Here is a 13,633-nt window from a genome sequence, read left to right on the forward strand (position 1 = left end):
ATTTCCTTCTCCAATGCATGAAAGTGAAAAGTGAAAGTGAAGTCGATCAGTCATGTCCGACTCTTAGCGACCCCATGGACTGCAGCCCACCAGGCTCCTCCGTCCATGGGATTTTCCAGGCAAGAGTGCTGGAGTGGGGTGCCATTGCCTTATCTGACTGAACAGTCTACTATGAATCAATATCTTACAGCTTCAAGTAAAATCTAACCATCATACAAGTGTCTTCCTCCTTCCTTTTTGTTATAGTTATCTTCTGTATTACATTTACAAATATTTTAAAAATCCATCATACAATATATTTGCTTTAAACCATTAAACATTTAAAAGAACTCAAGAGGAAAATAGTCTATTATATTCACCCAGAGAACTGCCTATCTCCCTCCTATTCCTCCATTCCTGATACTGCCTCTTTTCCTCTCTCATCTCTATTCTGCTATTGAGTCTACCCAATGAGTTTTTAATTTTGATTATCTCATTTTTCAGTTCTAAAATTTCCATTTGAGCTTTCTTTATATCTTCTACTTCTTGCTGAGACATTATAAATTTCTGTTCAAGAATGATTGCTTTTAGTCCTGAAGTGTTTTTTATGAGACTGACATGCTGCTCACTATGCCAAGAAGGCAGGTCTAAAGTGTTTTTATATACCTGCTTCAGAATCTTATCAGATAATTCCAACCTCTGTGTCATGCCATCATTCACATCTTTTTGAATGAGATTATTCCATGAGAGTTGAAATCTTCATTGTTCTTTATATGTTAAGTAATTCAGGATTATTTCCAAGGCATTTTGAAATAGGAAACTCTGGGTCTTACACTCTATGCTGGTTTGGTATGCTCACTAAGTCATGTCCTACTCTTTGTAGTCCCATGGACTGTAGCCTGCCAGGCTCCTCTGCCCATGGAATTTTCCAGGCTAGAATACTGAGTCGGGTGCCATTTCCTACTCCAGGGGATCTTCCCAATCCAGAGATTGAACCTGCATCTCTTCTATCTCCTGCATTGGCAGGTGGATTCTTTACCACTAGCGCCACCTGGGAAGCACCCTATATATTCTATGGAGAATGTTAATATTTTTGTTTTAGCAGCAACCAACCTGGCTGTAACCTGAATTATAAATTCTGATCAGTTTTCTGTGGTTGCAGTTTCAATGTGTTCTGTTTTTAAAGCTTTGCAGTGCTGTTAGGATATACTGCAAGTTGGATACTGGGTGGATGGCCTGGATATTGGATGGTAGTCTACCATTTAGTTCAGTTCTCAAAGTCTCTGGTTATGCTGTTTAGGATCAGATCCACAAATGGACAACACAGGTTAAGTCCAAAAGCTCATAAACAACTTTTTAGGGTTACTTTCCCTAGCTCGTCCCTCTGCAATTTTTGGTTCCCTAGAGTTCTGTTTTTTGCTTCTCTGGAAGAAATCAGGGGTTTTAGTTACCAGCTTTACCACACACTTTATACAGCTGCATCTTGCTCCAATGCCAGGGAGAGGACAGACAAGAAAACTGCAAAATTACTGTAACTGGAGAGAAAGGTTCATACTTTCTGAGTTTTACGTATGTGTGGACCCCAACTGCTGCTGTGAAGTTTACCCCTGCTGGACTGTATGGGTACTGAGTTAAAAGAGAAAGGAGAAAAGAAAACTGAGAGATTTCCTCTACTGTTTCTGAGTGTTATTAATCCCCTTTCCTGCTCAAGCCAGAACCAAAGGGCTTCTCTTTGAACTCTCTTTGTCTTGCCTCAATGCACACTTCCTGGTTTTAGGTGGTCTTGAGTCTAGCTTGGGGGAGTATCACAAGAAAAACTAGAATTTCACTTCCAGTTTGGTGGTTCTTAAAATTCTAGTCTTTCCTAATCAACTGCTATTATTTATCTTTCTGCATCAACAAAAGCAGTTCCAAACATTCTGTTCAGGTTTTTATACCTGCATAGAAGAAACAGAATGGAGTATGCTTACTTATCATACTGGAAACTGGCATTTCTGCAGTTCAGGCATTTCAAAATATCCTTAGGTGATCTGAATATACAGTAAATGAAATAATGGGGGATACGGCTGAAAAGGATAACTGAAGTCAACTATTGCTCTCAATGTGAGGCAGAAGAATCTTTATATAATTTGAAGTTCAGTAAGAATGCAAGTGAATGGTTTTGACTTGTTAGAACCACACAATACATTACAACTAATCTAGAGTTGTATAAAACAGATTACTTACTCATATGAAATGAACAAAGTACAAATACAAAGCTACTTCCAAAGTTCAGGCAAAAGGCATTAAAGGTCTGAAAAAGAGTAGTGTCAAGGAAAAGGCTACACAGGCATATCTCTTTTTACTGCTCTTTGGTTTACTGGGGTTTTATTTTTTGAACAAATTGAACGCCTACAGCAACCCTCTGTCAAGTAAGTCTACTGGCACCATTTTTCCAACAGCATTTGGTTACTACATGTCTCTGTCACATTTGGTAATTCTCACAGTATTTCAGACTTTTTCATTATCATTATATTTGTTATGGTGACCTGTGATGTAACTGTTACACTGTTTGTGAGCCAAGACCTGTATGTATCTAAGACAGCAAATTTAACTGATAAACCTGATTAAGCTTACTGAAGAAGGCGTCAAGAGCTGATGTAGGCTGAAAGCTAGGCTTCTTGCCCAAGTTAGCCAAATGTGAATGCAAAGGAAAAAGTTCTTGAAGGAAATTAAAAATGCTACTCTAGAAACACATAAATGATAAGAAAGTGAGACAGCTTTATTGATGATATGGAGAAAGTTTAGCAATCTTGATAGAAGATCAAACCAGTCACAAAGTTCTCTGAAGCCAAAGTCTAATCTAGAGCAAGGCCCTAACTCTCTTTAATTCTATGTAGGGTAAAACGTGAGGAAGCTACAGATGAGAATTTTGAAGTCAGCAGAAACTGGTATGAGGTTTAAAGAAAGAAGTCATCTCTAACACAAAAATGCAAAGTGAAGCAGTAAGTGCTAATGTAGAAATTGCAGCAAATTAGCCAGAAGATCTAGCTAAGATCATCAGTGAAGATGGTTACACTAAACAACAGATTTTCAATGTAGACAAAACAGTCTTTTATTGGAAGAAGACGTTGTCTAGGACTTTTATAGCTAAGGAGGAAAAGTCAATGACTGGCTTCATTCAACTAGGGACTTGAAGCCAGTGCTCATTTACCATTTCAAAAACCTGAGCAACCCTTAAGAATTATGTTAAATCTACTCTATCTGGGCTTTATAAGTGAAACAACCCTAGAGGACAGCACATCTGTTCTGAATTATTTTAAGCTCACTGTGGAAAGCAACTCAGAAAAAAAATTCCTTTCAAAATGTTACTGCTCATTGACAATGCACCTGGTCACCCAAGAGCTCTGAGATGGAGATGTACAACAAGATTAATGTTGTTTTCAGCCTGTTACATAATGTCCATTCTGCAGCTTATGGGTCAAGGAGTAATTCTGATTTTCAAAGTCTTATTATTTAAGAAATATACTTCCTAAGGCTAGAGCTGTTCTCGATAGTTATTCCTCCAATGGATCTGAGTGAAGTAAATTGAAGACTCCCCTGGAAAGGATTCACCATGAAGATACCATTAAGAACATGTGTGACTCATGAGAAGAGTTCAAAACATCAACATTCACAGGAGTTTGGAAAAAGTTGATTCCAACCCTTATTAATGACTTGAAGGAGTTAAAGACTTCAGTGGAAGAAGTCACTGCAGATGGGATGGAAATAGCAAGAGAACTACAATTAGAAGGGGAGCCTAAAGATGTGATTGAATTGCTACAACCTCATGAAAAAACTTGAACAGACAAGGAGCTGCATCTTACGGATGAGTAAAGACAGTGGTTTCATGAGATGAAATCTACTGAAGATGCTGTGAAGATTGCTGACATGACAATAAAGGATTTAGAATATTATATAAACTTAGCTGATTAAGCATTGCTGAAATGACAATAAAGGATTTAGAATATATAAACTTAGTTGATAAAGCAGTTGCAAGGTTTGAGAGGATTGACTCCCATTTTGAAAGAAGTTCTACTCTGGGTGAAATGCTATCAAATATCATTGCATGCTACAGAGAAACCATTCTTTAAAGGAAGAGTCAATTGATGTACCAAACCACATTGTCTTATTTTAAGAAATTGCCACAGCTACCCTAACCTTCTGCAAACACCACTCTGGTCAGCAGCCATCAATACAAAAGCAAGACCCTCCACCAGCAAAGGAATTACAACTTGCTGAAGGCTCAAATTAGTATTTTTAAGCAACAAGTTATTTTTAAATTAAGGTATGTGTTAGTCCCTCAGTTGTGTCCAATTCTTTATGACCCCATGGACTGTAGCTTGTCAAGCTTCTTTGTCCATGGAATTCTCCAGGAAAGAATACTGAGTGGGTTGCCATTCCCTTCTCCAGCGGACCTTCCTGACCCAGGGATCAAACCTGGGTTTCCTGCATTGCAGGCAGATTCTTTACCATCTGAGTCACCAGGGAAGCCCAATGAAGGTACATACAGTGGGGTTTTTTTGGATACAATATTATTGCATACTATATAGACTACAGTATAGTGTAAACATAACTTTTATATGCACCAGGAAACCATAACGTTAATGTGACTTGCTTTGTTGAGATATTCGGCTTATTCTAGTAGTCTGGAACCTAACTCACAACATCTCCTAAGTATACTGGTAGCTTCATGATTTTTCAAAAGATTAAAAACCAATAATAATAAAGAGTTTAAAGCTAGCTGACTAGGAGAATTACATATTAAGAAACAGGAATGTCAGGCAACATGGACAGGCAGAAGAAAATAAGTTTGGCTTTTGACAAATTAAGTTAGCTGTGAAAGTGAAAGTCGCTCCATCGTGTCCAACTCTTGTGACCCCAGGGACTATACAGTCCATGGAATTCTCCAGGCCAGAATACTAGAGTGGGTAGCCTTTCCTTTCTCCAGGAGATCTCCCCAACCCAGGGATCGAACCCATGTCTCCCACATTGCAGGCGGATTCTTCACCAACTGAGCTATCAGGGAAGCCCTGAAGTTAGCTGTAGGTGAGCTTTATATAGAGATGTCCAGCAGGCAAAGGGAAATACAGACCTAAGTACAAGAATTCAGAACTAGAGACACAGATTTGGGAGTTCCTGTACAAAAAAGTAGAGCTTTGGAAGGAAAAGATCACTAAAGAATACACTTTGCTATAGAGCAAGCAGCCAAAATCAAGAACTTTGGAATATAAGAAAACTTCTGCCTGAAAATAAGACAGAAGGAAAATTTAGGAAATGGAGAAAGGAAGAGTACAGTGGCACAAAGATCCCTTAGGAAGAAAAAGTAGATTTGAAAATGAATTCTAAATGTTATAAAGTTGGGGGTACACAAGAGAATGGAACACTAAACGTGGTATGTTTTTATGTTTTCTTCTCTCTCTTATCAGTGACATCTTCCTATCTTTCTCCTGGATGATTTCCATCGGCATAGCACTATACTCTGGCCTGACTCATCTAATAAAAAGCAAGCAACTAAACATACATGTTCCCTCATCTCCTCACTCTTCTATGACCGTGCCTTCTGCTGTTCCCCATCATTGCCACATATCTTTTGTTGTCCATCTAGGTTATCTTTACTGTCCATTGCTCAACTGTGACCTGGCTTCCAATACCAACTACCACACTACTGAAACTGCTTTTCAAGTCTATGTAGCCAAATCCAATTCTTACCATACCTGGTTTATCAAGCAGCACTAATTAAGAAACCCTGGACAAATCACCTAATTTTTGAGACTAATTTTTCATTTATCAATGAGGGGGAAAAGACTATGAAATAACCTACAAATTTGGGTTCAAATTTAAGGTTTTATAATAGTAAAGTTAATTATAAAATATTCCCTAAAATGTGAAGCTAAATGAGCGAGTTGCATTTGTCTGTTGAAATAGTTTACCCCTACTTCATTGAGGTATGATTGACAGATAAAATTGTATATATTTAAAATGTACGTGATCATTTGATACACATATACATTGTGATGTGATTACCACAATCAAATTAATTAAGACATCTGTCTCCTCAAATAGTTTTTGGGGGAGGGAAGGAGGGGACTGTCTTGAAATATTAAATGGGAATGAAAAGAAAAGAAGGTCACTTTCACTTTCTTCATATGTGGGCTGCAGATGGCCACCTAGTTAGATATTATCTGTGTTCTCCCTCCACCCTACATAAATTTCAATTTCTCTTCAAGTGTCTTTGGACGGCATTTTCCATTTTAATGATTAGAAGTCATAAATCAACCTCTTGTTTTTATGTTATAAACTGTTTTGTGGCCACTCTAGATTTCAAAGTCAAATCTAACTACTTACCGATGAAGTTTCTGTAATTCTTTCTTATTCCACTCCTCATCCTGAGTAAAACCAGGCAAACATTCCAAGGAATGCCTGTTTGTCTTACTAGACCCCATTTTCTCGGTATTTGGAAGTTCATTACCAACATCAGGTTTCTGAAGGTTTTCTTTAGCAGAACATTTAGCTTTCTTTTGTTTCATATAAAGTTCATTTTCACTTTCTTCAGTTTCAGATTCAGGCATCACTGGGACTGTCCTTGTTTTTCTTGTGCTTTTGCTCTGGTGAACCACTGTTTCTTCAGTATTTATTGCTCTGGTTTTCTTAACAATCTCAGTTTTCCTTCTAAATTTCTTTTCTTTTTCACTTTCTTCATTAGACAAATCTGATGAGGACTCTTGCTTGTCAAATGACACAGTTACTTGATTTTCAATTTTCTTCAGTTTTGATAACCTTGTATTTTTCTTAAAGTCAGAGGTGACCATTTGTTCTTTTTTAGGACTGGGTATTTTTATTTTGTGGTTGACAGTGAAGAAATCACGTTCACAACAATCTTCCGTATTTTCACTATTATGGCCCACACTACACTCAAATGTACCTTCTGAAGTCTTTGTGGGCTTACTGACTAGACTTGTAGTTGCATTTGAGCCTGTTTTACTTTCTTTTGGAGGCTTTCCCAATGCAAATTCTGTTACTGCTTTAATAGAGTCAGATGACAGATTATAGTTCATGCATTTTTGCTCTATAATTTTTTTAGATTTAAGTGGTGTCACTAAAATACAAGGTTTCTTCTGACTAACAGTCATATATTTTCTTTCTTCATCTGAGAAAAACTGTTTCCTTGATGTTAGAATATCAACAGATACTTTTGATTCTTGAGTTCTCTCTTTAATTTCATAAGACAAAAAACCAAAGATCAAAATTTCAAATTAGAAACAAAATATAGAAAAAAAATTCGACAAATATACTGTTTTTTCCCCCCACAAACTCCATTTAACACACTTTACTGTCAAATTAAGCTTTCTGAAGCCCTGGTCTGTCAGATCACTGCCCCTTCAACTGTAAGCATTTATTAATTTCTATACCAATCTGTCCACGTGTCTCACAATATTCTTAGTGTACGTAGCTCCTCTCACTGGTCTTTATCAATATAGTTCTAATTGCTCACTGTACTCAATCTGAATGACATTCTGTTAATGCACTGTTTCTCAACTTTCATTAATCTCCTTCACTCTACTTGGAAAATTTCTTCCACCTACTCTCTACTTCAGTTCTGTTCTATAACCTGCTTCATTTCTGTTTTCCAACTCACCTATCCACAAACTTTGTCCTGATTCCCTCAACTGAATGAAAGCTTTCCTTCAAATTTCCAGAATACTTTCAAATAATATCATGTTTGACAAAGTGCCCTGTTATAATTATATACTTGTCTTTCAACTGAAAAAAATTCTTAATGGTAAGAGCTTTGTTTTTACTTTGGGCTTGAAAACCACTTGGGTTACTAAAACCTTACTAGGTATAAAATATATGGAACAGAAGCTATCCTAGTTAAGGAGAGTTAAAAAAACATGGAGCTCCATCTGCATGGCCCCATACTCATCACTAGAGGAGGCCACAGAGATACATTTTTGCTGAATTCCCCAAAGCTCCATGAAGAATCATAGGATAACAACCAAAACAGATCTTGGGAAAACAGATCTTGTACTGTGTCATTGGCTAAAGAAAGCAAATTAAAATGAGAGAAAGTCTCCAGTTTGAAACTTAAGAAGCCAGAAGCCAAACCCATTTAATTTTAACTTTAAATTATACAATTATAAATATGTACAAGTTTTAAATCATCATACCAACCATCACAGTTAAATACTCTAAAAACATACACATACTGTGTGCCATTTTACAAGATGAATGACAAAATGAAAGACTTTTGGGAAATACCGAATGCTGGGGAAAAAGGAATCTCTAAATTATAGTTCATGAAGAAGTGGCACTACTCAAAAGTAATCAAGGAAGTTACTATATGATTTCTCAATGGAATCATATATTTCTTTCTAATTCCTCATATAAACATGATTCAAATGTTCAACTGGAAATGTGAAAATTTTGAACTTTCTAATTTTGAACAAAGCCCTTTTATTCTGAATATTTTTATTCATTTTATTAAATAATTTTAATAAAGATTCAGACCATTCTGGATACTTCAACCTAAGCTGTTTGAAGTTGGTAGTGTAAGTAGTATTGTTGCCTCTTTACTTCTTTAAACACTTATAAATGTTCCTACTTCATTTCTTTTCATTTAGAAGTAGTAAGAAAAAAAAAATGCTATTAAGCTGATGGATTTAACTCAATATGAAATTTTAAACTTGCTAATGTGTAGAGAAAAGGCTCTTTAAATTCTGATAGGCAGGATTTCAATGAAATTACTCTGAAAATCCACATTTACACCAAATAAAGTTATGGTATTAATTTCATAGAAGTCTGTACTTCAAGATGCACAATGGATGGTCCTTGCTCTTGAGATTATTACAGTATGGTGAAGGAGGCTGACATTAAAGTCATTTATAATAATACTGTCAGGTATATATAATAGCAGAGATAAAGCACTTTAATAGCAATACTATAACATACAGATTACAGCACTAAATACACAAAACAAAAGTTTAGGTAAATCATTAAAATATATATACACAATTACATCATCTTAAATTATCGTTGGCTGGCACCTTTGCATAACCTTAGTTTTTTAATGTTAGATGTGTTGTTTTTTTAACATATATTTTAGTGGTTTTCCCATGGAAAGTATATTGATAATAATAAAAATAATAGCAGCATCAACTACCACCATTCAAAATAATGTATGTGACAAGAGGACATTGAATGTCTTAATAGTTTCATAAAACAATGATCTAATGAATCACAGTGGAAAAATGATACATCCAAAACAGACTGCAGTATTATCTTCCCCTACACTGAGCTTCTCAAGGAAAAGCATCTCATTTTATTCATCTCTGCTGCTGCTAAGTCACTTCAGTCGTGTCTGACTCTGTGCAACCCCAGAGACGGCAGCCCACCAGCTCCCCCATCCCTGGGATTCTCCAGGCAAGAACACTGGAGTGGGTTGCCATTTCCTTCTCCAATGCATGAAAGCGGAAAGTGAAGTCGCTCAGTCATGTCCAACTCTTAGCGGCCCCATGGACTGCAGCCTACCAGGCTCCTCTGTCCATGGGATTTTCCAGGCAAGAGTACTGGAGTGGGGTGCCATTGCCTTCTCCGTTATTCATCTCTAAGTTCCTAATAACTAACATAGATCAAGGTTCATAGAAGATGCTTTAAAAATGTTTGTTGAATGATTTTCCTATGGACACAGCTGGCATGTAAAATGGTTTACCAAATTTTAGTCTTTTACTTTGTAGTCTCAAATATTTTATCAATAATATTCACAATTTAACTCAAATTCTTGAAAAACAGTACTATAAGTGAAAGAAAGGAGTGGAGGTAGGGAGATGATAAGACCTAAGACTAAAAAAGAATAATAAAGTTAGATATACTTTTAGGGATTTTTAAATTTGGGAGTAAAAAATATACAGCAGGTGCTATAGCCCCAGGACTCCAAAATACTGAAGATGGTTTTAGCAATGACAATAAGCAATATGCCTAATTTATAAGAAATAGGATGACTTGATAAAATGAAGAAGGGCTGAGAAGGAACTGAAGCTACAGTTAAGGAGTGAATTTTGCAAGCATTCATCTATGTACTTAATTTATTCCTTTCTCTGTACTAGAAAGGATAAGCATAGTTTCAGTGGGGACAGGGGAGTAGGTTGTGGTAGGAGTGGAAGACTGGCATAGAGGTACATCTATATCCAGTATGATGTTATGTTTTTGGCAGAAGCAGTCCTGAACTCTTGAAGTTCTGTAAAGCTCTCTGTTATAAGGTCAAGGTTGAAATGGCCTAAATTTATACAATATGGTCTAGTAACTTTTACTCATTATTTTATCTAGAAAAGGCTGTAAATACTCTATTTCATTTTGGGGTTGGGTGGATGTGAGGCAAATTATAGTTCTGGTAAAGAATTGACACAGAACAATTCTGCCAGTTACCTTCATAGCAATGGTCATTCAGAAAATACATGTCATTTCCTCCATGAAAGGAAATTGGTTTTGTCTACTAACAGGAATAATATTTAGCACAAAAATATAGGTATCTGTAATATAGGTTTGAGGCAAGCTGGCAGCCTAAAACCTTGCATTTAGAAAACTGAAACAACAATCATCTTTCATTGCTATGTTTATCAGTTTCCTTGGTAATCTGATTAATTAAAAGGTATTAATTAATGAAATAGGCTGAACGCTGACTATAAGTGATCGCAGTTTCTCCTCTTAACTAGTGAAAAAAATGAAAATTTTAGGGCAGTATAAGTCAAGAATCCAGTACTACATACACTGTAAACAATTAAACAATGCAGAGCTCATTTAAAAATATACCACAATATGAACGAGAAGAAAAGAGCAAACATACCCAAAGGATCACAGTCAAGGTCATACGTGGTGGCTCTTTGGAGGACATCTGGTTTTTTTTTCTTTGCATCATTTTTCATTGACTTTTGAATGGCAGGAATACATCTTTCAGCTTTCTGTTTTTGTCTGGCCTTTCCTTTTTCCTTCGCACAAGTCCTAAAAACAAGTATAGTATTTGTTCCTCTAATATAGGTTCTCAAAAAACAAAACCAAAAAACTAAACCCATAAATAAATTCCCTCAGATAAAGCTTTCTTTCCCTAGCAGATTACCTTTAATATTTACATTATTTAAGCTTTCATGGCTTCTACCCTTTTCCTCCCACAAAGAACTTATGTATGACATCTTAAGTCAAAATATTTAAATATGACTTTTTAAGTTCTTACTATCTTCACTCTTGTATTTCCTATTTAAGCTGATATAAGAAAATAACAGGACAAATTCTTCCAGCTGCCTGTTCTTGTAAATAAAAGTCCACTGAAACACAGCCATACTCATTCATTTCTGTACTATGTCACTTTTCCACTACAAAGGCAAAGTCAAGTAGCTGTGACAGAAGCAGCATACTCTTGAAAATACTATCGCCCCTTTACAGGAGAAACTGCCAGCCTATGTCATTACACTGTGATGAGATTAACTTACACAACCTAGAGTTTTTAAGGTCAAGAACTAATCAAATTCTTCTTTGTTTTCCCAGTGCTGATACAGAGTAGGCTAAGCAGATGACACTTTGTAACTACAGAGAAAATGAATGAATGAAAAAGGACCAAGAACCTCAGACTCCTGTTTACAGCTACATGCCTCTTAAAGGGTAGGTGATTACAGATGACTCCTTAAATATGTCAAAGGTTTAATTTTCCTTTTAGATTTATTCCACATGACAGAAGTTCCAGTAAAGTGTAAAGCCTTCCGAAAGTCTAAGATCAAAGATAGCTCAAAATGGACATTTCCAAAAGCAGAAATTAAAAGCACTTTCCATTGGTTATATGAGTATATACATTTGTAAATGCCCATCAAATTTTATACCTAAAATGGGTGGTTTATCAGATGTAAATTATACATCAGTAAGATTGTTTTTTAAAAAGTTAAAAAGTAGACGGACTTCCCTAGTGGCACAGTGGATAAGAATCCGCCTGCCAATGCAAGAGACATGGATTCCACCCCTGGTCCGGAAAGATTCCGCATGCCTGGGAGCAACTGAGCCTGCCTGTCACAGCTCCTGGGCCTGCGTGAGCAACTACTGAAGCCCATGCACCTGGAGCCCGCACTCCATAACGAGAGAAGCCACCCCAGTGAGAAGCCCGGGCATCACAGCTGAAGAGTAGCCCTTCACGCTCTGTAATTAGAGAAAGCCCATGCATAGCAATGAAGACCCAGCGCAACCACAAAAAGAAATAACCTTTGTTTTAAAAGTTAAAAAGTACTTTACCTTAACTCTTCTAAAAAATTATCAATATACTCTTTCCATTTTTCTGGAAATCCAAACATAAATTTCCTTATGAGATATTTTGGGTAACCTATTTAATGATAAACAAACAGAAGTTATCTGAAAGCCTAGATTTTAAAGTCATGTCATTCATTCATTAAATAATTTAAAAATATATACTTAATTGCTTACTATGTGCCAGGCACAGTCATAGCTACTGAGGATTCAGCAGTTAACAACAACAGCAAATCTGCCTTCATGAAAATTGCCTTCTAAACAGAAAGCAAACCAGTAATATATCTCATTTGTTAGAGTGGTCATTTATGCTATGGAGAAAAAGTATGCAGTTAAGAGGAATAGCAGTATCAGTGTGTTCATTTTAGGGGAGGAGAAAGCGGGCAAGCAGCATTTCAAAAAAGGACAGACAAGTTCTCACTGAAATAGCATCATCTGAGTAAAGCCCTGAAGTACATGAAGTGAGCAATGTGGCAATATGAGGTTAAAGCAATGGAAGCAGAGGGAACACAGTCAAAGGCTATGAAGCAAGAGTATGCCTGGCTGGTTTGTAGAGCCACAGAGAGGTTGGTGTAGCTGAAGTGAAACAAGGAGAGGCAAGAACCAGGAGGCCACTTAGTACTCAGATGGGTAACAGAGGCAGCTGGGAGAGACTGTAAAGCCTTGGGGTCATTTTATGGACCGGATCTTTTACTTTGGGTGAGATAGGAAGTTATAGAAAAATTCTGAGTGGAGGAGCCAAAGAATATGACTTACTTTTTAACAGGCCTGAATTAGTTGCTATTTTGAGAACACTCTGTGGAAGTACATGGAGAAGATCAGGTTTTTGACATATTAACTCTGAGACACCTGTAGACATCCTAGTGGAGATGTCAAATGAGCAGACAGAAAATAATTTGAGTGGCTAGGGGAGTCTTCCTCATTTGACACTTGTCAAAATATGAATGAAATTTAACCCTAAAAGAAATCAGCACAGCATTGAGTATAGAAAGAGCCCTAGTCTATTCCATTATTTAGAGGAAAAGAAGAAGGAGAAAAGTAAGCTTAAAGAAACTATGAAGGAACAGGGAGTGAGGCAGCATGAAAATATGGTATTCCAGAAGCCAAGTAAACAAAGTATTTCAAGAAGGTAGGTGTGATTACCGTATCGCATGTACACTGGATTTAGCAATGTGGGGGCCACTGGTGACTTTGATAAGGGCTGTTTCAGTGAAGAAGTGGGGATGAAGGAGAGACTAAAGAGAATTCAAGAAAAAAGATGGAAAAGAATTCAAGAGGAAATAGATCTAAGTATAACGAATTGTCTGAACTGTTTTGCTGTCAATGAGAGCAACAGTAGCTGAAAGAAGTGTGG

General features: G+C 36.7%; 1 protein-coding gene across 4 annotated transcripts in view; it reads right to left on the reverse strand.

Moving 5' to 3' along the window:
* MIS18BP1 (MIS18 binding protein 1) overlaps positions 1-13,633 on the reverse strand; it is a 48,753-nt gene that overhangs the window by 18,607 nt on the left and 16,513 nt on the right. For all 4 annotated transcript variants that reach the window (XM_055556476.1, XM_055556477.1, XM_055556475.1 and 1 more), the window contains 3 exons: positions 12,268-12,355; positions 10,841-10,995; positions 6,346-7,210 (listed from right to left, as the gene is read on the reverse strand). In XM_055556476.1, coding sequence (XP_055412451.1) covers positions 6,346-7,210; positions 10,841-10,995; positions 12,268-12,355 — 1,108 coding nt within the window. The remainder of the gene's footprint in view (positions 1-6,345; positions 7,211-10,840; positions 10,996-12,267; positions 12,356-13,633) is intronic.

This window comes from Bubalus kerabau, chromosome 19, assembly GCF_029407905.1.
Source record: "Bubalus kerabau isolate K-KA32 ecotype Philippines breed swamp buffalo chromosome 19, PCC_UOA_SB_1v2, whole genome shotgun sequence".
Classification (NCBI taxonomy): Eukaryota; Metazoa; Chordata; class Mammalia; order Artiodactyla; family Bovidae; genus Bubalus; species Bubalus kerabau.